General features: G+C 45.5%; 1 protein-coding gene across 1 annotated transcript in view; it reads right to left on the bottom strand.

Annotated features, from left to right (window-relative positions):
* Window positions 1-26,502, bottom strand: part of LOC110499245 (protoheme IX farnesyltransferase, mitochondrial) — a 77,432-nt gene extending 50,930 nt beyond the window's left edge. Inside the window, exons 1-4 of the mRNA XM_021576252.2 lie at window positions 26,381-26,502; window positions 17,487-17,626; window positions 16,598-17,051; window positions 12,529-12,653 (exon numbers count right to left, since the gene is read on the bottom strand). Coding sequence (XP_021431927.2) covers window positions 12,529-12,653; window positions 16,598-17,051; window positions 17,487-17,626; window positions 26,381-26,411 — 750 coding nt within the window. The 5' untranslated portion in view covers window positions 26,412-26,502. The remainder of the gene's footprint in view (window positions 1-12,528; window positions 12,654-16,597; window positions 17,052-17,486; window positions 17,627-26,380) is intronic.
* Between the last annotated feature and the right edge of the window lie 557 nt (window positions 26,503-27,059).

The following is a 27,059-nucleotide window of genomic DNA, read 5'->3' on the forward strand; positions in this document are numbered from 1 at the left end:
CATTTACAACGTATTTCTGATAAATTTGATGTTATTTTAATGGACAAAACAAAATGTGGATTTCTTTCAAAAACAAAGACATTTCTAAGTGACCCCAAACTTTTGAACGGTAGTGTACATCACACACACACACACACACACACACACACACACACACACATAGATACAGTGCCTTGCGAAAGTATTCGGCCCCCTTGAACTTTGCGACCTTTTGCCACATTTCAGGCTTCAAACATAAAGATGGAAAACTGTATTTTTTTGTGAAGAATCAACAACAAGTGGGACACAATCATGAAGTGGAATGACATTTATTGGATATTTCAAACTTTTTTAACAAATCAAAAACTGAAAAATTGGGCGTGCAAAATTATTCAGCCCCCTTAAGTTAATACTTTGTAGCGACACCTTTTGCTGCGATTACAGCTGTAAGTCGCTTGGGGTATGTCTCTATCAGTTTAGCACATCGAGAGACTGAAATTTTTTCCCATTCCTCCTTGCAAAACAGCTTGAGCTCAGTGAGGTTGGATGGAGAGCATTTGTGAACAGCAGTTTTCAGTTCTTTCCACAGACTCTCGATTGGATTCAGGTCTGGACTTTGACTTGGCCATTCTAACACCTGGATATGTTTATTTTTGAACCATTCCATTGTAGATTTTGCTTTATGTTTTGGATCATTGTCTTGTTGGAAGACAAATCTCCGTCCCAGTCTCAGGTCTTTTGCAGACTCCATCAGGTTTTCTTCCAGAATGGTCCTGTATTTGGCTCCATCCATCTTCCCATCAATGTAAACCATCTTCCCTGTCCCTGCTGAAGAAAAGCAGGCCCAAACCATGATGCTGCCACCACCATGTTTGACAGTGGGGATGGTGTGTTCAGCTGTGTTGCTTTTACGCCAAACATAACGTTTTGCATTGTTGCCAAAAAGTTCAATTTTGGTTTCATCTGACCAGAGCACCTTCTTCCACATGTTTGGTGTGTCTCCCAGGTGGCTTGTGGCAAACTTTAAACGACACTTTTTATGGATATCTTTAAGAAATGGCTTTCTTCTTGCCACTCTTCCATAAAGGCCAGATTTGTGCAATATACGACTGATTGTTGTCCTATGGACAGAGTCTCCCACCTCAGCTGTAGATCTCTGCAGTTCATCCAGAGTGATCATGGGCCTCTTGGCTGCATCTCTGATCAGTCTTCTCCTTGTATGAGCTGAAAGTTTAGAGGGACGGCCAGGTCTTGGTAGATTTGCAGTGGTCTGATACTCCTTCCATTTCAATATTATCACTTGCACAGTGCTCCTTGGGATGTTTAAAGCTTGGGAAATCTTTTTGTATCCAAATCCGGCTTTAAACTTCTTCACAACAGTATCTCGGACCTGCCTGGTGTGTTCCTTGTTCTTCATGATGCTCTCTGTGCTTTTGACGGACCTCTGAGACTATCACAGTGCAGGTGCATTTATACGGAGACTTGATTACACACAGGTGGATTGTATTTATCATCATTAGTCATTTAGGTCAACATTGGATCATTCAGAGATCCTCACTGAACTTCTGGAGAGAGTTTGCTGCACTGAAAGTAAAGGGGCTGAATAATTTTGCACGCCCAATTTTTCAGTTTTTGATTTGTTAAAAAAGTTTGAAATATCCAATAAATGTCGTTCCACTTCATGATTGTGTCCCACTTGTTGTTGATTCTTCACAAAAAAGTATAGTTTTATATCTTTATGTTTGAAGCCTTAAATGTGGCAAAAGGTCGCAAAGTTCAAGGGGGCCGAATACTTTCGCAAGGCACTGTATATCTCTATATGAGAGCGAGAGAGAATGTATCTATACACACACACACACAGACACACACAGCTCCAAAAGTATTGAGACAGTGACAAAATGTTTTTGTTTACATTGCATCATAGTCAGACTGTCAGCTTTAACTTGAGGGTATTTTCATCCATATAGGGTGGACCGTTTAGAGACTACAGCACGTTTTGTACATGGTCCCTTAAAATGGGGGGACAAAAGTATTGGGACAAATTCACTTACATGTGTATTAAAGTAGTCAAAAGTTTAGTTGCATATTTCTATTACGCAATGTTTACATCAAGCTTGTAAATATACAAATGCATGCAATATACAAATGGATGCATTTGCGGTTTGTTTTGGTTGTTTTCAAATGATTTTGTGCCCAATAGAAATGAATGGTGAATGATGTAGTGGGGTCATTTTTTTGTCACATATTGTAAACGAGAATAGAATGTTTCTAAACACTTCTACATTAATGTAGATGCTACCATGATTACGGACAGTCCTGAATGAATCATGAATAATGATGAGTGAGAACATTACATACACACAAATGTCATACCCCCAAGACATGCTAACCTCTCACCATTACAATAAAGCTTGAAGGAGCCCACTAAGAGGAGTTAGAAGCCAGAGATCCTGTAGGAGGGTTAATAATACATGTCTCCACAAGACAAGAGCGAAGGGCGTCGCTCACAGTGGCGGTAATAGCGGACGGGCCGGGGGGCTTGTGGGGGCTCGCCGCTCGCGTGCCACCATCCTTAGACAGCACTTCGCAGGAGACAAAGACACAAACTAGACAGACAGGCAGGCACAAAAGAGCACTCAGTCGCCCTACAGGGAAAATGACATGCCAGACAGCCACAAAAGACAACGTTTTATCCACAACAAAAACTAAAATCACACAATCTTTAAGACTCAGTCACACTCACATTTTTATTTAACTCGGCAAGTCAGTTATTAAGAACAAATTCTTATTTACAATGACGGCCTAGACCAGCCAAACCCGGACAATTGTGCGCCGCCCTATTGGACTCCCAATCACGGCCGGATATGATGCAGCCTTGCTTCGAACCGGGGACTGTAGTGACGCCTCTTGCACTGAGATGCAGTGCCTTAGACCGCTGCACCACTCGGAAGCACTTGGTGTGTGTGTGAAGAATAACACATACTAGACTGAGACACTTCATTCACACACTAGAAGGCTGAGTCCCAAATGGTACCCCATTCCCTATGTAGAGCACCACTTTTGACCAGATAGCTATGGGCCCTGGTCAAAATAAAATGTTTTGACACGTGCCGAATACAACAGGTCAATGCTTACTTATAAGCCCTTAACCAACAATGCAGTTTAAATAAACATTTACAAAATACCTACCCCCCAAAAAAACTAAATGAATAATGAGGGTATATACAGGGGGTACCGGTAACGAGTCAATGTGCAGGGGTACAGATTAGTCAAGGTAATACATACATGTAGGTAGGGGGAAAGGGACTACGCATAGATAATAAACAAAAAAAAGTCCAGGTAGCCATTTTATTAATTGTTCTGCAGTCCTATGGCTTCGAGGTAGAAGCTTGTTAAGGAGCCTTTTGGACCTAGACTTAGCAGTCTATGACTTGGGTGGCTGGAGTCTGACAATATTTTGGGCATCACACCACCAAGTATAGAGGTCCTGGTTGGTAGAAAATTGGCCCCAGTTATGTACTGGGCTGTACACACAACCCTCTGTAGTGCCTTATTGAGGGATGCTGAGCAGTTGCCATACCAGGTGGTGATGCAACTTGTCAAGATGTTCTCAATGGTGCAGCTGTAGAACTTTATCTGGGGACCCATGCCAAATATTTTCAGTCTCCTGAGGGTGAATAGGAGTTGTCGTGCCCTCTTCACGACCGTCTTGGTGTGTTTGGACAATGATAGTTTGTTGATGATGTGGACACCAACAAACTTGAAGTTCTCGACCCGCTCCACTACAGCCCCGTTGATGTGAATGGAGGCATGCTCGGTCCTCCTTTTCCTGTAGTCCACAATCATCTCCTTTGTCTTGCTAATGTTGAGAGAGAGAATGTTATTCTGGCACCACACTGCCAGTGATCAGACCAACCACCGTTGTCATCAGCAAACTTAATGATGTTGGAGTTGTGCTTGGCCAAGCAGTCGTGGGTGAACAATGAGTACAGGAGGGGACTAAGCACGCACTCCTGAGGAGCCCCCGTGTTGAGGATCAGCGTGGCAGACGTGTTGTTGCCTACCCTTACCACCTGGGGACAGCCCGTAAGGAAGTCCAGGATCCAGTTGCAGAGGGAGGTGTTTAGTCCCAGGGTCCTTAGCTTAGTGATGAGCTTTGTTGGCACTATGGTGTTGAAGGCTGAGCAGCATTCTCATGTAGGTGTTCCTTTTGTCCAGGTGGGAATGGGCAGTGTGGAGTGCAATGGAGATTGCGCCATCTGTGGATCTGTTGGGACGGTATGCGAATTGGAGTGGGTCTAGGGTTTCCAGGATTATGGTGTTTATGTGATCCATGACCAGCCTTTCAAAGCATTTCATGGCTACAGAGATGAGTGCTACGGGGCGGATGTAATAAAGGCAGGATACCTTGACGTTCTTCGGCACAGGGACTGGGTGGTCTGCATGAAACATGTAGGTATTACAGACTCGGTCAGGGAGAGGTTGAAAATGTCAGTGAAGACACTTGCCAGTTGGTCCGTGCATGATCCGAGTACACATCCTGGTAATCAATTCACAACCCGTGGCGTTGAGAATGTTGACCCGTTTAAAAAGGTCTTGCTCACATCAGCTACGGAGACCATGATCACACAGCCGTCCGGAACAGCTGGTGCTCTCGTGCATGCTTCAGTGTTGCTTGCCTCGAATCAATAATAAAAAAGGCCCATCTGGTAGGCTCGCTTCACTAGGATGGGTTTCCCTTCCTAATCCGTAATAGTTTGCAAACACTGCCACATCCGACAAGTGTTAGAGCCGGTTTTGAAGGGTTCCTTCTTAGTCCTGTATTGATGCTTTGCCTTGTTTGATCGTTCGTCTGAGGGCATAGCGGGATTTCTTAGTGTCCCACTCCTTGAAAGCGGCAGCTTTAGCCATTAGCTCAGTGCAGATGTTGCCTGTAATCCACCAGCTGTAGTAGGGCACTATACAGGGAAGAGGGTGCCATTTGGGACAGAACACTACTAGACTGCACTTTTCCTCCTGATTTGACAGTACAGGCCAGGTCCCGTTTGTTTAGCTGAGGACCTCAGGTTACACCCGGGGTCTTTAGACCCAGCTTGAAACAGTCTTCAGTCCCAATTACTCAATTAGCTGAAATTAGGGCTGGAGAGTGGGGAGTTAGTGATGCGGGGGAGATGGGCCCGAGTGGCCTTCTGATGGCTGGAACACCCGGGGAGTCCTTCCCTGCTGTAACCCCCAGGGGCTTGGAAAGCCAGACCACCTCCGGGACACTAAAACACTCAAGGCCCTGTCTCCAGACCCATTACAGAGCTGTTCAACCATCTGGCAGGTTTGCAAGGACACAGGGAGCTCTGAGGGAAAACCACAAGCTCAGCCCTCAGACGAGGCCATCACCACCTCATCCCACAAGCAGGTTCCAATACTACTACCACTAGGTTTGAATATTCTCCGGTTTTCACAAAATGTTTTATCCCGAGAATAAAACACTTTTCCCAGGTAACCCGGTATTTCCCACCAAAAACCAGAAGTATCATAAAGCATATAAATGTATGGATTGGATTAGAGTTTTGATCGGCATGAAAATTCAAACCCGATGCAACATGAGCCTAAAGGCATAAAATATCTTCAATGTCAGAGCTAAAGTCATTTGACCCCAAGCACAAAAAAGCCCAAATAATTGTGCTGTTATCCAGCACATGGATAGCACATTTCTACTACAGAAACAAATAGATGTAGCTATATCTCCTGGGTAAATAAATGAAACATGCTCCAGTAGGCTAATCTTTGATCGTGAACTGTATTATATACTGGAATTATACACCACATTCCAACCATGAAGCTAGGAGAAAACATGCAATGCTGGTGCAGGACATGCGGCCTACAAAGTTACAAATATGGGCTAGCAAGTTTGACTATAATAGGACCAATTTTACATTTAGTAAGCTGGCGGATATATACCCCGATATCATAATATTTACCCTAATGTTGTGTGTATTACTTTCTCTAGTGTTGCTTCATGCCTTCCTCGCTGTCAACAGTTAAATGAAATTAGTGTCATTGTCCTCATCTTCATTGTCATGACATGCTTGAACAATAGTTGGACTAGAATAAGATGCAGATGGAATGGTCATGAGTCTGAATAAATAACTGCTATAGCCTAACGCCATAGCCTGTCCTCTTCTTTCAAACTCCTATTGGCTGCTGTGTTTAACATTCATCAAACAAGATGAATGTCAAATCATCGAATAGTTTATTAGTATAAGAAATTCAAATAAATATATGTCCATCCAGCTATTCTCGTCTATCCTTTCCTGGGACTCCAAGAGCTAAGCTTTTTTATGAGAGGAACCAGCGGAGTGCCGGTGCATTTTGCACAAGAAACAGAGGCTATAAGTTAGAAGCGTACGCATAACCCACCATTCATTAGCTAAATACAAGGCTAATACTGCATAGAATGTATTACCTGAAAGAGGTAGGGTAGGACATCTATATGTACACTGTATTATCTTGAACAGGATTATCTACTGATGACATTTGAACGTAACGGAAGGAAAGACTGCTCACTGATTTAAAGCAACGATATTCGAGTGATGTTTATTCGAGTGCTGTTTTAGAACTCTGCAGCTGTAATTAAAAGAAAATCATCTTCACAAAAATATGGGGGAAAAAAGTGTCCCCCGAAAGCCAGACTGATGTGTAAATTAGACACACATTCAGTCCTTATATTGCTATAGTATATGCTAAGCTGCAGCAAATGCAGGCCTTCCCGTCACAAGAAAAAAGCTACCATGAGGGTACATGCCTTGTGAACTGCAGTCCATACCGAGATGTGCCGCCTGTCCCCACCCTGAGCGTTAATGACTGATCATTCAGAGAGAAAGCCGTAGAGAAGCCAGATTCAGACATTACATACAATTTAACACTTCCATTTCGCGTAATGCTGCTTATAGAAATAATTTATTATAATTTTCCGGTTTCTTGCAGTTATTTATCCTAGGAAAAGGGAGTGGGTTTGGGCGGGAAATCTCGGTAACCAAGTTCCCGCTATTCAACCCTAACTACCACCTTGTCCGTGAAATCAAAATTGGGCACATTTCATCTGGTGAGGTAGTCAGAAAGTTTGTCATGAACCACGTCAAATCGTGTCCGCAAGGAAAGCACACAGACAAACAAACTTGGATACCCGGTTTAGCAAAGCTGGTGATCCAACTGCCAAGCCAGCTGTTTAAGTTTTGTTGGGAACTCTTGCGGAAAAGCCCACTATCCTTCTCTGGCTCGCTGACTCGGGGTCAAATCACATGACTGTCATTGTGTCTTTTTAGTGCAGTGAGAAACTCCAGACGGTGCCATGCCATTGTTACATGACTCCAGGCGCTTACACCCTTGCGTCAGTTTCCCGAAATGGGGATGTTTAAGAAAAGAAACCACAACATTTCTGTCTGTGAGAGCGCCTGCCTTCGGGCACTTCCCCCATGGGAAGAACAGCAGCCTTGGCTTTGATAGCTGCACTACTGAAGGTCTGGCTTCCCTTTGCTGGCTTCATAGACAGGTTAAATCCCAAATTACACCCTATTCCCTGTATAGTGCACTACTTTTGACCAGGACCCATAGAACTCTGGTCAAATGTAGTACTATACAGGGAATATGGTGCTATTTGGGATACAAACCCAAGACAGGCATTCTTCTTCCCCAAAGACATTTTCTTTTCTCCCTTTCCTGAAGGTAATTCAACCACAGTTGTTTTATGTGGTCTCACACACACACACACACACACTCCGTCCGCTGCCGACAATTCAGTCTTCAGGGCCCAACACATTAAAGGATTAAAGGGTGGCGGGGGAATTCATAGGAAGTGGATCTTTAGTGGGGGGATCTACCCTCGGCTTACTTTGATTTGAAGCTGTAGTTTTATTTGTCAAATCAAGAAAATAAGTGTGTGCTTTGATCAAGCCCAACCACTACACTGACACTGCAGCAGCACTACTTGAAGAAAAGAAACACTTGGCACCACATCTAAAAAAAATATATATATAAAAAAAATGTGTAATTTTCTTCGTACCCCTCCCTTTCTTTTGGTTTTATTATGAAAACCAAATGGACGACCAAAGTGTTTAGATCAATTACGCCCAGGTGAGGGTGTGTTTCTTTTACGAGACAAAACCTTGACAGATGATCCGGTGTGTCAAGCCGACACAGCGGAGGATCAGAGAGTCACCGCGGAAGCAAAGTGTGTGTGGCAGCGCACCGCAGTCTTACGTGTCACACGACAACCCCTAGGCTTGTGAGTGTGTGTGTAATTACACAAAAGAAAATGACATTCTTTTCCAAACAAAGCAAAAACAACTACTTGGCAGTCACGTGCATAGACATACGTACAGTATAACTTTTTTAAAAGGGGGAGCAACTACCAACTTGTAATTAACTGGCTTTTTTGTCTAAGAATTGTGTTACCCTGTTAGAGAAACAAATACAATTACTGTAAAACCCTAATCTCTCTATGGGCTCATTGGATATCTTTTTTTAGGAAAGTATCACTGGCCAGCCAGTATCATTCAGCAGGCATATTACCAGCATAGGTAAGGTTAGGTCTGCATCCAAAATGGCACCCCATTCCTTATATAGTCAAAAGTAGAGCATTATGTACAGTAAAAAGGCCCCATTTGGGACACCAACTGGAAGAAATGGCCTCCTTGAACCAGGTGGCTCTTTTCCCTTTCAACTACATTTAATTCAATCCCTCAATCTTGCCAATTAAAACGGATGACATCACAGGGATCTCTCACCACAGAGGGACATTGAGAAAGACAAGAAACATGGAGGCAGACAGGGCCTGCCTTGTGTGGAGTGAAGCCCCGGTCTGTCTGACAACTGGTGCTGGCCACAAGAAAGAGAAGCCCTGGCCTAAAGATTTAATGCCCTCAGATTCCAGACAGAACCGTGAGGAGACGCGGGCTCTGCTTACATAAGGTCTGAAAAAAACAAGGCCATCCACATAAAAAAAAGGAAGGAAAACATGTTGAGGTAAGACAGTCCTACAAGAGCTCTGTATTTACTTTCAAAGACAATTTACTGCGATCCAATGACAATGGCATTTTTACCTCATCCACAATTTTCTTCCTGTATGTCTCTTTGCCAGCGTGAATAAATGACTGTCAGTTGGCCAAGTGCACGCCGCCACCACCCATAATGCACTGGCCTGGCTGGCGGGCCCATTAAGACTTCAAAGCGGAGACACATCAAACAAAACAAATCAACATGAATTCCATTTGTCCTGCTCTACTGTAATACTACCTCCCAACTCTACAACTTAGACTACTACCTTTCATGTCCGGTTGAAGGAAGTCCACATGTTCCACACTGCCCACTTCAGAACAGCAGCTAACCCACACCTCAAGCCTACCCAAACTATAGCCACACACTCCCCTCTAGGACCCAATAAAAACTGAGTTGGCGTAGACGGCGGACGGAACCAAAGGATCCAGACATTAAAACAAAATTCAAAAATGGATTGAACTTAGTAGGAAATCAACTAAAATGTTTTTAACTTTAGAAAATGCATTCATTTGCCCAAGATTATCATAAGACATAAACAAAATGCATCAGTGATTCGTATTTTCATTCAACTTTCTGAAATGGCACAGGGATGCCCGCGTCTGTGTGCGTGTTGGTCTACCACTAGAATGAGCTCATGATTATTTGCGTCAATCCAGTGGCCATTTGTCGTACAAACACTGCAATCAGATGAGCACTACAGAAACATTGTTAACATCGGTCTAATGACTTTTAGAGCGAAAAACGGAAACCTGGAAAATAAACCAAATCAGACTAATTTAACTGATTTCGTAGGGCCCGAGACCCGTCACCTAAACCCAGTCTTGGTGGGTGGCTCCCTGGACTTCACCTTCACCCAAGCCCCAGGCTTCTGTTCTGACTAGGCCTGGCTGGTGACTGCTGTGCTGGGAGGAGATGATGAAAGGAGAAAGATCTAGTACTCTAAATAAAAGATGAATCATCATGTCCTTCCTTGCCCCGAAACAATATCTATAAAGAAAATTAAGAATGACAGCGGCTGACTTGATACAGACAGGGACGGACGTACAGGGACGGACGTACAGGGACGGACGTACAGGGACGGACGTACAGGGACGGACGTACAGGGACGGACGTACAGGGACGGACGTACAGGGACGGACGTACAGGGACGGACGTACAGGACGGACGTACAGGACGGACGTACAGGACGGACGCACAGGGACGGACGGACGCACAGGGACGGACGGACGCACAGAACGGACGGACGCACAGAACGGACGGACGCACAGAACGGACGGACGCACAGAACGGACGGACGCACAGAACGGACGGACGCACAGGGACGGACGTACAGGGACGGACGTACAGGGACGGACGTACAGGGACGGACGTACAGGGACGGACGTACAGGGACGGACGTACAGGGACGGACGTACAGGACGGACGCACAGGGACGGACGGACGCACAGGGACGGACGGACGCACAGAACGGACGGACGCACAGAACGGACGGACGCACAGAACGGACGGACGCACAGAACGGACGGACGCACAGGGACGGACGGACGCACGGACGCACAGGGACGGACGGACGCACAGGGACGGACGGACGCACAGGGACGGACGGACGCACAGGGACGGACGGACGCACAGGGACGGACGGACGCACAGGGACGGACGGACGGACGCACAGGGAGGGACGGACGCACAGGGAGGGACGGACGCACAGGGACGGACGGACGCACAGGGACGGACGCACAGGGACGGACGCACAGGGACGGACGCACAGGGACGGACGCACAGGGACGGACGGACGCACAGGGACGGACGGACGCACAGGGACGGACGGACGCACAGGGACGGACGGACGCACAGGGACGGACGGACGCACAGGGACGGACGGACGGACGCACAGAGACGGACGGACACACAGGGACGGACACACAGACGGACATGTGGCGGCTACCGCCTCTCCCATCTCTCAGCACTGAACTCCTCAGGGCTGGGGCCCTGGAGCCCTACAGCTGGGGATTAGTGAGTACCAACCTGCCACTGCTTTTAGAGAAGGAGACATAATTGTCAACCTATAGGATATTTTACACACCTGCTCCAGTGTAAGGTAGATGGGTGAAGAGGTAAATTGAAGGGGCAAGGCAGGCAGAGTTTCGTTCCAAGAAGTCATTGATGGGACAATGCCATTTTTTGTTTGTTTGATGGATTGACGCTAATCATATTTCTACAGATGTCACACTGACAATGAAACGCTAGACTAGAGAAAATACTACATGCCTGCACGGAAAGGTCAGGTCCAAGAGCTTTGGATTGTTGGGACAAATTATAAGTTCCGTTCATTGTGACCCGGTTGAGAAAATAACCTAATTTCAGCTCTAAACGAGAGAGGGGACACTGCCTGGAACTTGGCTGTTGAAGGCTGGGCTAGTGTTAGGGCTAAGGGAGGGTTTTTACAACCGAACACATTTTGCAACAAAAACAAGCATTTCTCATTGGACTAGTTCAGGTTAGTCCCTCCCAGTTTTAGTCGGTTTTCTTCGGTTTGGAGCCTACCTGAGTGAACATAACCCTGCTGTCTGGCCCCTAGGGCAGGAACCTGCAGTGTAATCAGGGCCCTGGACAAATTACAGGCAGAAGGCTGCAGCTAATTGGGGTTCAACCCAGGGCTGAGGGAGAGGTTGTCCATTAAACTAATATTCTTAAGTCATGGAGCGCATTCCAGCGCACAGCGTCAACACTCAGCGAGGTCTGATTATTCCAGGCATTTTAAGTGTCCAGGCGCAGCGGTCACTTTATTTTTTGGCACAAAAAAGCCTTCAGCAGACAAATAATAACAGTATTCCAGTTTGAGTCGCCTGTTAATGCATTTTTTAGATACGCAGCGAGAGAGGAATTTAACTAAAAGTTCAAAGGTGCTGTCAATGGCTCCCGCAATGTTTTGTAGAACAACAAGAAGTGCACGACGAGGGGACAGTACTGTGTGTGTGCATGTCTGTCAGCCAGTGAGTTCATGTTTGTGTAAAGTGCAATGAAAATCTATTACGCGTTTCAGAACCCAACTGTAATCTTGCCAGCCGTTGAAATGAGACCTCATCCATCTTTCAGAGAAACAACTTAAGAGGGAGAAATACAAGTAAAAAATTGACCACTCGGGACCGATTACAGTGATTTTAATGTTTTGTAAGTCTGGGGTTGACCAGGGGAAGATGTTAAATGCAGAATCATTAAGGTTTTGAGCTATTAACCACCCCATACAGTGCCAGAAACCAAAGATTTGGCTTTTGTTCTCCATGTAAAACAAAGTTCATCACGGGGAGGGGATATAGTCCACAATAATACATGCATTAATAATACAGCAGGCCTATATACACAGCTAATTGTGCTTTACCGATGGTCATATCTCTCTGCAATAACAAGACAATGTCTGAAACCAAACCAAGAATGCCCACGCAGGCTACTCTGCATGACAATTTTGACACATGCGCACACAGCAGTGACGCAACTGACCTGGTTGATGGAGTTGGCAGTGCAGGAGGCGAGCCCTGTCCCGAGGGATGCCAGGAAGAAGGTGGCAGGGTCAAAGGGCACTGGAGCCATGGCAAAACCAGCTGCTGCCGTCCACACTACTAACGCTGAAACAACCAGACAACAATATCAACATCATACCTACACACACAAGCAACATGCATGCTTATCATACTTGAATACCCGCCATAATTTCCATATCAATTATAGGACTACAGCTTTGGGCAATTACTGGCAGAACAGGATCAGGAATGCAAACTGGTGAGTGACAGAAAAGGGTGACACAGAAACAAGAAAGTTGTGTGTAGACTTAATTGCGGAGTGGGGTTGTCACGATAACAACATTTCACTAACGATGTGATACAAGGTCAAGTATCACGATAGTTTTCTATACATTCTGCACCTGTGCTACACAAAAACCGGTCCCTGATATTCACACCTCAATACAATACAACACATTGAATGGACTACTGCAGAAAATGGCCGATTTGCTCATATCCAAAGGCCTACCTGTGATTTGGCAGGAGGACTGTAATCAAAAAATATTAACACATATTGATCTGCATTTTCATTGTGGCAGTAATGCAGTAATATTATCACGATACTTGGCTGCCGATGAGATATGAACTGCAATTCGATGTTCTAAACATAAAAAAAAGTAATGGAAAAAAAGTGCTGAAAACAACAATCAGCTCCTAAGAAGATGGAGAACAATCTATGAAGGAAAAATAATGTTTTTGGTGTTTTGATAATAATAAAATAATAAAATAATGAGTTTTGGTGCAGGTCCAGCTAACTAGCGGAAAAATTATATTGTGGCAGTCAAAACGATACACCGTCAAAAATAATATCCGTTACGTAACTGTTATTGAGACCCCCCACCCCCATTACTAGCCTATTCTTCAGACAACTTTACACACTCACTCCCCCCCACCCCCATTACTAGCCTATTCTTCAGACAACTTTACACACTCACGCCCCCCCACCCCCATTACTAGCCTACTCTTCAGACAACTTTACACACTCACGCCCCCCCACCCCCATTACTAGCCTATTCTTCAGACAACTTTACACACTCACACCCCCCCACCCCCATTACTAGCCTATTCTTCAGACAACTTTACACACTCACTCCCCCCCACCCCCATTACTAGCCTATTCTTCAGACAACTTTACACACTCACGCCCCCCCACCCCCATTACTAGCCCACTCTTCAGACAACTTTACACACTCACGCCCCCCCACCCCCATTACTAGCCTATTCTTCAGACAACTTTACACACTCACTCCCCCCCCACCCCCATTACTAGCCTATTCTTCAGACAACTTTACACACTCACGCCCCCCCCACCCCCATTACTAGCCTACTCTTCAGACAACTTTACACACTCACGCCCCCCCACCCCCATTACTAGCCTACTCTTCAGACAACTTTACACACTCACGCCCCCCCACCCCCATTACTAGCCTATTCTTCAGACAACTTTACACACTCACTCCCCCCCCACCCCCATTACTAGCCTACTCTTCAGACAACTTTACACACTCACGCCCCCCCACCCCCATTACTAGCCTATTCTTCAGACAACTTTACACACTCACACCCCCCCACCCCCATTACTAGCCTATTCTTCAGACAACTTTACACACTCACGCCCCCCCACCCCCATTACTAGCCTACTCTTCAGACAACTTTACACACTCACGCCCCCCCACCACCATTACTAGCCTATTCTTCAGACAACTTTACACACTCACGCCCCCCCACCCCCATTACTAGCCTATTCTTCAGACAACTTTACACACTCACACCCCCCCACCCCCATTACTAGCCTATTCTTCAGACAACTTTACACACTCACGCCCCCCCCCACCCCCATTACTAGCCTACTCTTCAGACAACTTTACACACTCACGCCCCCCCACCCCCATTACTAGCCTATTCTTCAGACAACTTTACACACTCACGCCCCCCCACCCCCATTACTAGCCTACTCTTCAGACAACTTTACACACTCACGCCCCCCCACCCCCATTACTAGCCTATTCTTCAGACAACTTTACACACTCACGCCCCCCCACCCCCATTACTAGCCTATTCTTCAGACAACTTTACACACTCACGCCCCCCCACCCCCATTACTAGCCTATTCTTCAGACAACTTTACACACTCACGCCCCCCCACCCCCATTACTAGCCTACTCTTCAGACAACTTTACACACTCACGCCCCCCCCCACCCCCATTACTAGCCTACTCTTCAGACAACTTTACACACTCACGCCCCCCCACCCCCATTACTAGCCTACTCTTCAGACAACTTTACACACTCACGCCCCCCCACCCCCATTACTAGCCTATTCTTCAGACAACTTTACACACTCACACCCCCCCCACCCCCATTACTAGCCTATTCTTCAGACAACTTTACACACTCACGCCCCCCCACCCCCATTACTAGCCTACTCTTCAGACAACTTTACACACTCACGCCCCCCCACCCCCATTACTAGCCTATTCTTCAGACAACTTTACACACTCACACCCCCCCACCCCCATTACTAGCCTACTCTTCAGACAACTTTACACACTCACGCCCCCCCACCCCCATTACTAGCCTATTCTTCAGACAACTTTACACACTCACGCCCCCCCACCCCCATTACTAGCCTATTCTTCAGACAACTTTACACACTCACTCCCCCCCACCCCCATTACTAGCCTACTCTTCAGACAACTTTACACACTCACACCCCCCCACCCCCATTACTAGCCTACTCTTCAGACAACTTTACACACTCACGCCCCCCCACCCCCATTACTAGCCTACTCTTCAGACAACTTTACACACTCACACCCCCCACCCCCATTACTAGCCTATTCTTCAGACAACTTTACACACTCACACCCCCCACCCCCATTACTAGCCTATTCTTCAGACAACTTTACACACTCACACCCCCCACCCCCATTACTAGCCTATTCTTCAGACAACTTTACACACTCACACCCCCCCACCCCCATTACTAGCCTACTCTTCAGACAACTTTACACACTCACGCCCCCCCACCCCCATTACTAGCCTACTCTTCAGACAACTTTACACACTCACGCCCCCCCACCCCCATTACTAGCCTACTCTTCAGACAACTTTACACACTCACGCCCCCCCCACCCCCATTACTAGCCTATTCTTCAGACAACTTTACACACTCACACCCCCCACCCCCATTACTAGCCTATTCTTCAGACAACTTTACACACTCACACCCCCCACCCCCATTACTAGCCTATTCTTCAGACAACTTTACACACTCACGCCCCCCCACCCCCATTACTAGCCTACTCTTCAGACAACTTTACACACTCACACCCCCCCACCCCCATTACTAGCCTACTCTTCAGACAACTTTACACACTCACACCCCCCACCCCCATTACTAGCCTACTCTTCAGACAACTTTACACACTCACACCCCCCACCACCACGACAGCTCCCAAAAGTTAGGCACCAAACCGAATTTAAGGAGCACCAGAAAAATAAAATTATATTGATTCGGCAACTGCTTCCTAAATTTGAAGATATTGGATAAAGCACTCATTCTGATAGGACATCCCGCTCTGAACTCTGATATTCTCATTGAAGGATGCGTGAGGATTCATTCTGTGCTCAGTCAATATTTTCAATACGAGAAACATACCCCAAACCTTTTTTCTTAGGATCTACACGATTCATGTGGACAACCCATTTTGAAATCAAAATGGCGGATATCGCTGGAAAGTGACGAGTTTGCATCCCCGAGTATATGCGAATGCTACAAGTTCCCATCTTTGTGAAAGGTGAAGCAATACCCTAGACCAAATTGTGCACATGCTTGATTAAAAATAAGACATGCTTTCATACATGTTCCTTTGGTTTTACGGACAATTTAAAAAAAAAGCCTAAAATCATAACACTGTCAATGCTTGCTAAAGTTTGATCACTAAGCATTTAAGACTTGATTTTGGTTACCAAGTAGTCTGGCATGCATAGCCTAGTCCTTAACATACCTGTGAGTTTGATTTTGGAAAGTTTGGCGTACACATCTGGAAGCTCAGCCAGGTCCACCTTGAGCTCCTTCCACTGCCTCTCCAGCCGAGCCTCCCTGGCTTCATCAGACTCCACCTGCACATGGGGCACCTCTAACATCTCAGTCCCAGACTCAGCTGCACTGGACACAACCTTTGTCTGTGGTGGTGACACAGTCTTGCTGGAGGGAGGTTTCAACACAGCAAGTGCTACCACAGTCGAGACAGGACTTGAGACAGGTGTTGCAGTCATATTTGTGGTTGTGGTCTCTGGCTGTGGTGTGACATCGGTGACCATAGGCACATGGTCGATGGTTGGGACTTGCCGGATCTGACTGTCCATGCCGTCATCACGATGGTCCTCGAGGACGGTCAAGATGGCTGTCTGCTTAGGTTTAGCTCTCTGATAGAGGGCATTGTTACTCCTCATCACATACTGGGAAGAGGGGGGTAGAGCAGATAGTGGGTGTGAAGATAAAGGCACTCTATTGGCACATTATGGCACATATTCCTGCTTCGAAAGTACAAGCAGTGAAAGTCATACTTGTACATTGGCACACAACATGGTTAGGTGGCACTGGCATAACATGCAGCTGACAAAAACATGTAACACATCGAGCTAGTCGTTCTCTTATTTTTTATCAATAAGTGGCGGCTGCCCATGACATAGCCTATACAGCTGCAAGTATAATACAGCTAATCCTGTGTACATGTCCTGACATTACCTGGTACATGTAGGCCAACTAGGTTACATGAGCATGGACTGAGAAGTCAATTGGTATGATAGACAACATTCTGTCCTTAGATTGTGCCCTATAACTTACAAAACAGTGTTGTTGTTGCCTGATAAAATGGGCGGTATGCGACTTACCTGGCGCTTCAAGAAGTTGAGGTGGTGAATCCATTGTGATGGGTCTCTCCTGGACATCTGGAGGAGGCTGCGAGCACTCTTGTGATTTCTAATGGCATTTCTACCAAATAGTTTCTGGTTCACACTCACACCAACCAGACCTAAAAACACAAAACAACCCTGTTCATGACATGAATATGCATCATCTGACAAAAATGTCCACTGTTTTGGACTTGCTAGAAAAGTAATGAATGCTGCTCTGCTATAACAGAGGCTAGCCCAACAATGGACTAAAGGAGCCTAACATTACTCCTTATAGTCCAAGGACTTTACATGGTTTTGTTAAAAAGCGAATTGGCTCTGGAAGAACTATGAGGCAATCAAAGAGGCAAAACGTCAGTATAGAGACAAAGTGGAGTCACAATTCAACAGCTCAATCTTACCTGACACCCTAGATCCACTACAATTTGCATACTGCCCCAACAGGTCCACGTACAATGCAACCGCCATTGCACTACACAATGCCCTAACCCACCTGGACAAGAGGAATACCATGTAAGAATGCAGTTCAGCCTTCAACACCATAGTGCCATCCAAGCCCATCACTAAGCTCAGGGCCCAAACCCCTCCCTGTGCAACTGGATCCTGGACTTCCTGACAGGCCAAGCCCATGTGATGAACGTAGGCAACAACACCCCCGCCACGCTGATCCTCGGGGGTCTAGGAAACCGATGGACAATATTTTAGGATGAAATTCAAAATTACATTTGACAATGTTGAAGACAAACATTTCCCAGACAGCCTGGTATGCATTACATACATTTTCAAATCAAACAATACATTTTACTTTGTTTTTACCAAAATTACATAACGGTAATTTTTAGAATCGTAAATCTCTTGATAAACTAGGGAAATTTAGATGGCATAGTCTTACTCCCAATACATGCAAATGCATATTCAATAGGAGTATGTGTATGCATTGAGTTATTTAGCTTTTTTTGGCTGATCAGTGGAGTCTATGGTGCTACAGATGCCAAACTGCTTGCCTTCCGTTCGAGAGTCAAACTGTTTGCCTTCCGTTCGAGAGCCAAACTGCTCGCCTTCCGTTCGAGAGCCAAACTGCTCGCCTTCCGTTCGAGAGCCAAACTGCTCGCCTTCCGTTCGAGAGCCAAACTGCTCGCCTTCCGTTCGAGAGCCAAACTGCTCGCCTTCCGTTCGAGAGCCAAACTGCTCGCCTTCCGTTCGAGAGCCAAACTGCTCGCCTTCCGTTCGAGAGCCAAACTGCTCGCCTTCCGTTCGAGAGCCAAACTGCTCGCCTTCCGTTCGAGAGCCAAACTGCTCGCCTTCCGTTCGAGAGCCAAACTGCTCGCCTTCCGTTCGAGAGCCAAACTGCTCGCCTTCCGTTCGAGAGCCAAACTGCTCGCCTTCCGTTCGAGAGCCAAACTGCTCGCCTTCCGTTCGAGAGCCAAACTGCTCGCCTTCCGTTCGAGAGCCAAACTGCTCGCCTTCCGTTCGAGAGCCAAACTGCTCGCCTTCCGTTCGAGAGCCAAACTGCTCGCCTTCCGTTCGAGAGCCAAACTGCTCGCCTTCCGTTCGAGAGCCAAACTGCTCGCCTTCCGTTCGAGAGCCAAACTGCTCGCCTTCCGTTCGAGAGCCAAACTGCTCGCCTTCCGTTCGAGAGCCAAACTGCTCGCCTTCCGTTCGAGAGCCAAACTGCTCGCCTTCCGTTCGAGAGCCAAACTGCTCGCCTTCCGTTCGAGAGCCAAACTGCTCGCCTTCCGTTCGAGAGCCAAACTGCTCGCCTTCCGTTCGAGAGCCAAACTGCTCGCCTTCCGTTCGAGAGCCAAACTGCTCGCCTTCCGTTCGAGAGCCAAACTGCTCGCCTTCCGTTCGAGAGCCAAACTGCTCGCCTTCCGTTCGAGAGCCAAACTGCTCGCCTTCCGTTCGAGAGCCAAACTGCTTGCCTTCCGTTCGAGAGCCAAACTGCTTGCCTTCTGTATAGCCTACTGATCAACATTTGCATAGAGAAGCGTCACTCCAGCATGTCACGCCTCTGTGGAAGGACATATGCACAGCTGTTTTTTTATTTTTTATTAATTAAAGGTTAACTAGGCAAGTCAGTTAAGAACAAATTCTTATTTACGATGGTCTACACCCGGCCAAACCCAGACGATGCTGTGCCAATTGTGCGCCGCCCTATGGGACTCCCAATCACGGCTGGATGTGATGCAGCCTGGATTCGAACCAGCGACTGCAGTGACGCCTCTTGCACAGAGAGGCAGTGCCTTGGGCTCCCGAGTGGTGCAGCGGTCTGAGTTGTTTCACTTATACATACACCTATTGAATATGCATTCACATGTATTGTGAGTAGGCCTATGTCATCTAAATTGACCTAGTTTATCAAGAGATTCATTCAAATACAATTATAACCATTATGTAGTTTGGTAAAAAAACAATGAGTTAATGTATTGTTTGATTTCAAAATGTATGCATTAATGCATACATGGCTGTCTAGGAAATGTTTGTCTTCAACATTTTCAGTTTAGTTTGAGAATATAAAATATATACTCAATGGAAAAGGGTTCAACATAATGTCAGATGTTCTCATTGCTCTGTGATAACGTGCGGTCATTTTCCGCGATGGCGGATTTTTCTTTTCTTATTCCCCCACTGTCAGGACGCATCTCTAAACAGCTCAGCTGCCAGGATGAAATTCGAAACTAATCAATTGGCTAGTTCAGCCATCTGTCAAGAAATGGGCGGGAAGTAACTGCTACGATTGGATAGAGCGAGGTATCTAATCACATTCTTCGCCGTCGCTCATATCAGTTGCTGCAGTTTCCTGCTACTATGAGAACTAGCTCAATGGCGATGACATTTTCTACCAAGCCATAAATGTGCATAATATCTAAAACATGAAGAGTGAGGGTAAAATGAAAACGAACATTGTCTGAATGACTCAAATCTGCCTATAGTTTAAGTTATCACATATCACAACCTGCTACAATAAAGATTTTACAGACTTACAGCTCATATGAGGAAACCAGTAAATATAAATGAATTCATTAGGCCCTAATCTATGGATTTAACATGACTGGGAATACAGATATGCATCTGTTGGTCACAGACACCTTAAAAGAAATGGGCCTCGGGATCTCATCGCGGTATTTCTATTAATTCAATTTGCCATCGCTAAAACGCAATTGTGTTCGTTGTCCATAGCTTATTCCATTCCAAACCCAAACGCCACCATGGGGCACTCTGTTCACAGTGTTGAAAATCAGCAAACCGCTCGCACACCCAACGGCATGCAGTTGAGGCCGGTTGGGCGCTCTGCCAAATTCTCTAAAGCGACATTGGAAGCGGCTTATGGTAGAGAGATGAACATTCAGTTCTCTGGTAACAGTGCTGGTGGACATTCCTGCAGTCAGCATGCCAAATGCACACTCCCGCAAAACCTGAGACATCTGTTGCATTGTGTGACAAAACTGCACGTGCGGTTTAATCAGCTTCTTGATATTCCACACCTGTCAAGTGGATGGATTATCTTGGCAAAGGAGAAATGCTCACTAATAGGGATGAACAAAGTTGTGCACAAAATTTTAGTGTAACAAGCTTTTTGTGTAGCTCATGAAACCAACACTTTACATGTGAGAGAGATCTATCTATATACACACGGCAAATGTTTGGAAACACCTACCCATTCAAGAGTTTTTCTTTATTTTACATTGCAGAATAGTGAACACATCAAAACTAAGAAATAATGTAGTAACGGTAAAGTGTCAAAAGTCAACATATATTTGAGATTCTTCAAAGTAGCCACCCTTTGCCTTGACAGCTTTGCAAACTATTGGCATCCTCTCAACCAGCTTTATAAGGAATGCTTTTCCAACAGTCTTGAAGGAGTTCCCACATATGCTGAGCAGTTGTTGGCTGCTTTTCCTTCACTCTGCAGTCCAACTCATCCCAAACCATTTCAATTGGGTTGAGGTCGGGGGATTGTGGAGGCCAGGTCATCTGATGCAGCACTCCATCACTCTCCTTGGTCAAATATCCCTTACACAGCCTGGGAGGTGTGTTTTGGGTCATTGTCCTGTTGAAAAACAAATTATAGTCCCACTAAGCCCAAACTAGATGGGATGGCGGATCGCTGCAGAATGCTGTGGTAGCCATGCTGGTGAAGTGTGCCTTGAATTCTAAATAAATCACTGACAGTGTTACCAGCAAAGCACCCCCACACCACCTCCTCCATGCTCCATGTGTGGGAACCACACATGCGGAGATCATCCATTCACCTACTCTGCGTCTCACAAAGATACGGCAGTTGGAACCAAAAATCTCAAATTTGCACTCATCAGACCAAAGGACAGATTTCCACCGGTCTAATGTCCATTGCTCGTGTTTCTTGGCCCAACCAAGTCTCTTCTTATTGGTGTCCTAGAAGCGGTTTCTTGGCAGCAATTTGACCACGAGGGCCTGATTCACGCAGTCTCCTCTGAAAAGTTGATGTTGAGATGTGTCTGTTATTTGAACTGAAGTATTTATTTGGGATGTAAACTGAGGCTGGTAACTAATGAACTTATCCTCTGCAGCAGAGCTAACTCTGGGTCTTCCTTTTTAGTGGCAGTCGTCATGTGAGCCAGTTTCATCATAGTGCTTGATTGTTTTTGCAACTGCACTTGAAGAAAAATGTAAAGTTCTTGAAATTGTCCAGATTGACTGACCTTCATGTCTAAAAGTAATGATGGACTGTTGTTTCTCTTTGGTTATTTGAGCTGTTCTTTCCATAATATGGACTTGGTCTTGTACCAGATAGTGCTATCTTTACAACTGATTGGCACAAAACACATTAAGAACAAATTAACAAGGCACACCTGTTAATTGAAATGCATTTCAGGTGACTACCTCATGAATCTGGTTGAGAGAATGCCACAAGTTTGCAAAGCTGGCAAGGCAAAGGGTGGCTACTTTGAAGAATCTCAAATATGTTTTGATTTGTTTAACACTTTTTTGGGTACTACATGATTCCATGTGTTATTTCATAGTTTTGATGTCTTCATTATTATTCTACAACGTAGAAAATAGTAAAAATAAAAACCCTGGAATGAGTAGGTGTCCAAACTTTTGACTGGTACTACACATACTAAAGTATGTGGACACCCCTTCATATTTCTGGATTTGGCTATTTGAGCCAAACCTGTTGCTGACAAGTGTATAAATTCCTAATAGGCCACACAAACTCACAGAACGGGGTTGCCGAGTGCAGAAGCATGTAAAAATTGTCTGTCCATGGTCGCAACACTCACTACAGACATCCAAACTGCCTCTGGAAGAAACGTCAGCACAATCATTATTTTGGCAGGAACTTCATGAAATGGGCAGCCACACACAAGCATAAGGGCAACGCCAAGCGTTGGCTGGAGTGATGTAAAAATCGCCGCCATTAGACTCCGGAGCAGTGGAAACGCGTTCTCTGGGGTGATGAATCCCGCTTCACCATCTGGCAGTCTGACAGATAGATCTGGTTTTGGCGGATGCCAGGAGAACGCTAGCTGCCCCAATGCATAGTGCCAACTGTAAAGTTTGGTTGATGAATAATAGTCTGGGGCTGTTTTCCATGGTGCGGACTAGGCCCCTTAGTTCCGGTGAAGGGAAATCTTAACGCTACAGCATACAATGACATTCTAGATGATTTGGTGCTTCCAATTTTGTGGCAACAGTTTGGGGAAGGCCCTTTCCTGTTTCAGTTGCCCTTCTGTGTACAAAGCAAGGTCCATACAGAAATGGTTTGTTGAGATCGGTGTGGAAGAACTTGACGGGCATGCAGAGAACCCTGACAGAATGAACACCTTTGGGATGAATTGCAACGCTGACTGCGGGCTAGGCCTAATCGCCCAACATCAGTGCTTGACCTCACTAATGCACATATCTGAATGGAAGCAAATCCCTGCAGCAATGTTCCAACACCTAGTGGAAAGCCTTACCAGAAGAGTAGAGGCTGTTATAGCAGCAAAGGGGGGCCAAATCAACATCAATATTTATTTCTGCATTTTAAGACACTTCTTTCCCTATTACGACAATCTAATCCGACTATCAACTGTCAATTTACGGATACAATTGCTACTGGTCAGATCAGTACACCATTAAATAGCTAAAGTTACACTGCTAGTCAGATGGCTCGTTGCCAAAAATGGTGCATGTTCAAAATACTAACCAGCTAACATTAGCTAGCTATTAGATCATATCTGATATCTTAGCACCAAAATCACCTAACCAGCTAGCTAGCATAGTAGCTAATAACGCCACAGATGAAAGGGATAGTTATCGTAATCTTTGCTAACAGGTCACATAGCTATTTCATTAGCTTCCTAGCTTTCTTTTTGCATGCATATCCGAACCTGTTCGACACAAGCTTTATCATTTGCAACAGGAGTTTGATTTTTGGTCACTGTGCCAATTCATCCACTTCTCAATAAATCATATCTCTGTTGGAGAATGAGTTGGCTTGACGCTTTCTGCTGATTTTCCCAGCTAGACATTCCTAGGCATTGAAGTACACATGGCACAGGCGGTGAGTGGCGGCTGGTATTTGCTATATAAAGTATAATATCGGCCCAACATATTCTCGGTCATTCTCTAACGGGCGCCCCCTGGGGTACGTGCTCAGCCCCCTCCTTCACTCCATGTTCGCCCACGACTCCATGACCAAGCACGTCCCCAACTCCATCAAGTTTGCTGATGACAGGGAGGATGTGAGTGCCAAAACAAAGTGGCTGATCATGGACTACAGGAGACAGCAGACAGAGCACGCCCCATCCACATTGATGGGGCCGCAGACAAGTAGGTCAGAAGATTAAAGTTCCGTGGTGTGCACATCACTGACGACCTGAAATTATCCCTTTACAAAGTGTGATGAAGGTGCAACAGCGCCTCTTCAAACTCAGGAGGCTGAAATAATTCCAGAACCCTGCCCTGAACCACAGACACCTTAGCCACACCTCAAGCCGTCTAGACTTAACAGTTCATGCAGCGTTAATATTCTGATCACAAAGTTCTGATCATAGAATTCCGAACGAGTAATGCCTCTACACCTACATATAAAATGTGTCTACCGTGTCCAGATTCCCTTTTCCCGCGCTATATTCAAATGCCAGTATGCATTCTACAAATGGTGGAATAGGCTAAATATGATAAACACTGACGGTAGTAGCCAAATACTGTAGCTAACTAGCCAGCTAACCAGCAAGTGACGCTAAAAGGACCGCAAACGGGTTAGCATAAGTGTAGCCAAAAATAATTATACTTATAAACATTAGCTAGCTGGCTAGAATTTATTAGGCCAGCAAACATTCCTTACACGCTAGGAACGCATTTTCTTCAACATTATAATGAAAAGGTGCCTCTCGTTCTCTTGTTGTCTTGCCTGTGTGCTTAGGGTCGTTGTCCTGTTGGAAGGTGAACCTTCACCCCAGTCTGAGGTCCTGAGCAGGTTTTCATCAATGATCTCACTGTACTTTGCTCCGTTCATCTTTACCTCGATCCCAACTAGCCTCCCAATCCCTGCCGCTGAAAAACATCCCCACAGCATGATACTGCCACCACGCGTCACCGTAGAGATGGTGCCAGGTTTCCTCCAGACGTGATGCTTTGCATTCAGGCCAAAGAGTTCGATCTTGGTTTCATCAGACCACAGAATCTTGTTTTTCATGGTCAGTGTCTTTCAGTGCCTTTTGGCAAACTCCAAGCAGGCGGTCATGTGCCTTTTATTGTGAGGAGTGGCTTCCGTCTGGCCAATCTACCATAAAGGCAGAGATGGTTGTCCTTCTGGGAGAATCTCCCATCTCCACAGAGGAACTTTAGAGATCTGTCAGAGTGACCATCAGGTTTTTGGTCACCTCCCTGACCTCATGGCTTGTTTGTTGCTCTGACATGCACTGTCAACTATGGGACTTTTATATAGACAGGTGTGTGCCTTTCCAAATCATGTCCAACCAATTGAATTTACCAAAGGTGGAATCCAGTCAAGTTGTAGAAACATCAAGGATGATCAATGAAAACAGGATGCACTTGTTTTGAATTCTTATGTAAATTACGTATCTGTTTTTATTTAACAAAATCAGCAAACATTTCTAAAAAACTGTTTTCGCTTTGTCATTATGGGGTAGTGTGTGCAGATTGATGAGGATTACTTGATTTAATCGGTTATATTAGAAGGCTGTAACTAAACAAAATGTTGAAAAAGTTAATGGATCTGAATACTTTCCGAAGGCACTGTAATTAACGTTAGCACATGTACTGTATGCCACTGTTTCCTAAACAAAAACTGTAAAACGGAAATATGGCGTGTGGGAACAGTAACATAAAAAGGTGTGTAGCAATGTAACTTTTTTATTTTTTTCTCGCTGATATTAAAGATAGGCTCCTTATGTTTCCCAAACCGTACCGCAAACGATGCGTGTTAATGTTTAGACCAAGCGTCGGGGCGCTTAACAAACACCCATGGGCAGAAGATATTATCGTTAATGGGGTATCGAGTTACAGACAGCCTAGCTAACATCAGCAACTTGTTATAGTGCTAGCATTTGCTAACTAGGCAGCTAGATAACTCTTCAACGCAAAGTATGGTTGGCGGATTTGGTGCTGGCACTGCAACACCACACGATGTGTATAGCGATATGTCAAATGACTAGAAGAATCGAGAGTAGATTGGCACACATTGGCTGGATTAAATCGAAGGTCATGCAGCATTGCTAACTGACAGACATATACATAACATACCGGTACATTGCTAACAGTTTTATGTTAGCAAGCTTACCTAACCGAGCAAACGTTGGTATTTTCGACCAGCAAAAGCACAGTAATTAACATTTTATTCGGGTGCATCAGAAAGATAAGCACATTATCTATGTGTTCACCTGTGAGTCTGCTACATGTCGATTTGTACATGTTTTTGTAGCATAAAGCCGGCTCCCTTATGTCCTCTTCACATGTAGCAAGTCGCCATTTTGACCTCGTCTGAGCGTGGGAATCACTTCCGGTGAGACAGACTGCGCAAGCGCATTTCAGATGCCTCATTTGAACGCATAATCATTTAAAGTCATACGTGCACCTTAACACACACAGCACAAGTATGTGACACTGGCAGGTGTTATACGGTTCAACAGAGACAAACATGGAACTCATGTAGCACATCTAGTCCTTTTCTAGTCCTTAGCCTATCTCAGGTTGAAACTATGTGCCCACTAGGTTACATAGTTGCCTGAAAAAGAGCACACCATTGACAACAAGAAACAGGAATTCCAACACAAGTAAACGCTCGCGAGCAGTGTGGGTGCAATGATTGAATAAAATGCATGTGTACATTTATTTTGCAACACTCGCACACGTGAAGCGAGCAGTGTGGTCAGCATATAGGCAGAAAAAAGCATGTTGACTCACCCTGCTTGTAGAGAAATGCCAATGCCATCCTAATCTCTCTTGTGTTGCCGAAATGGTCTATGACTCTATTATACAGTTCATGCTTTCACTTTTTGTCGTTCTAGGCTACCTGGCTAAAATGCTTGCTTGCCTAACTTCCATTCATGGGCAACGATT

Source organism: Oncorhynchus mykiss, chromosome 20 (genome assembly GCF_013265735.2).
Source record: "Oncorhynchus mykiss isolate Arlee chromosome 20, USDA_OmykA_1.1, whole genome shotgun sequence".
In the NCBI taxonomy this organism is placed as follows: Eukaryota; Metazoa; Chordata; class Actinopteri; order Salmoniformes; family Salmonidae; genus Oncorhynchus; species Oncorhynchus mykiss.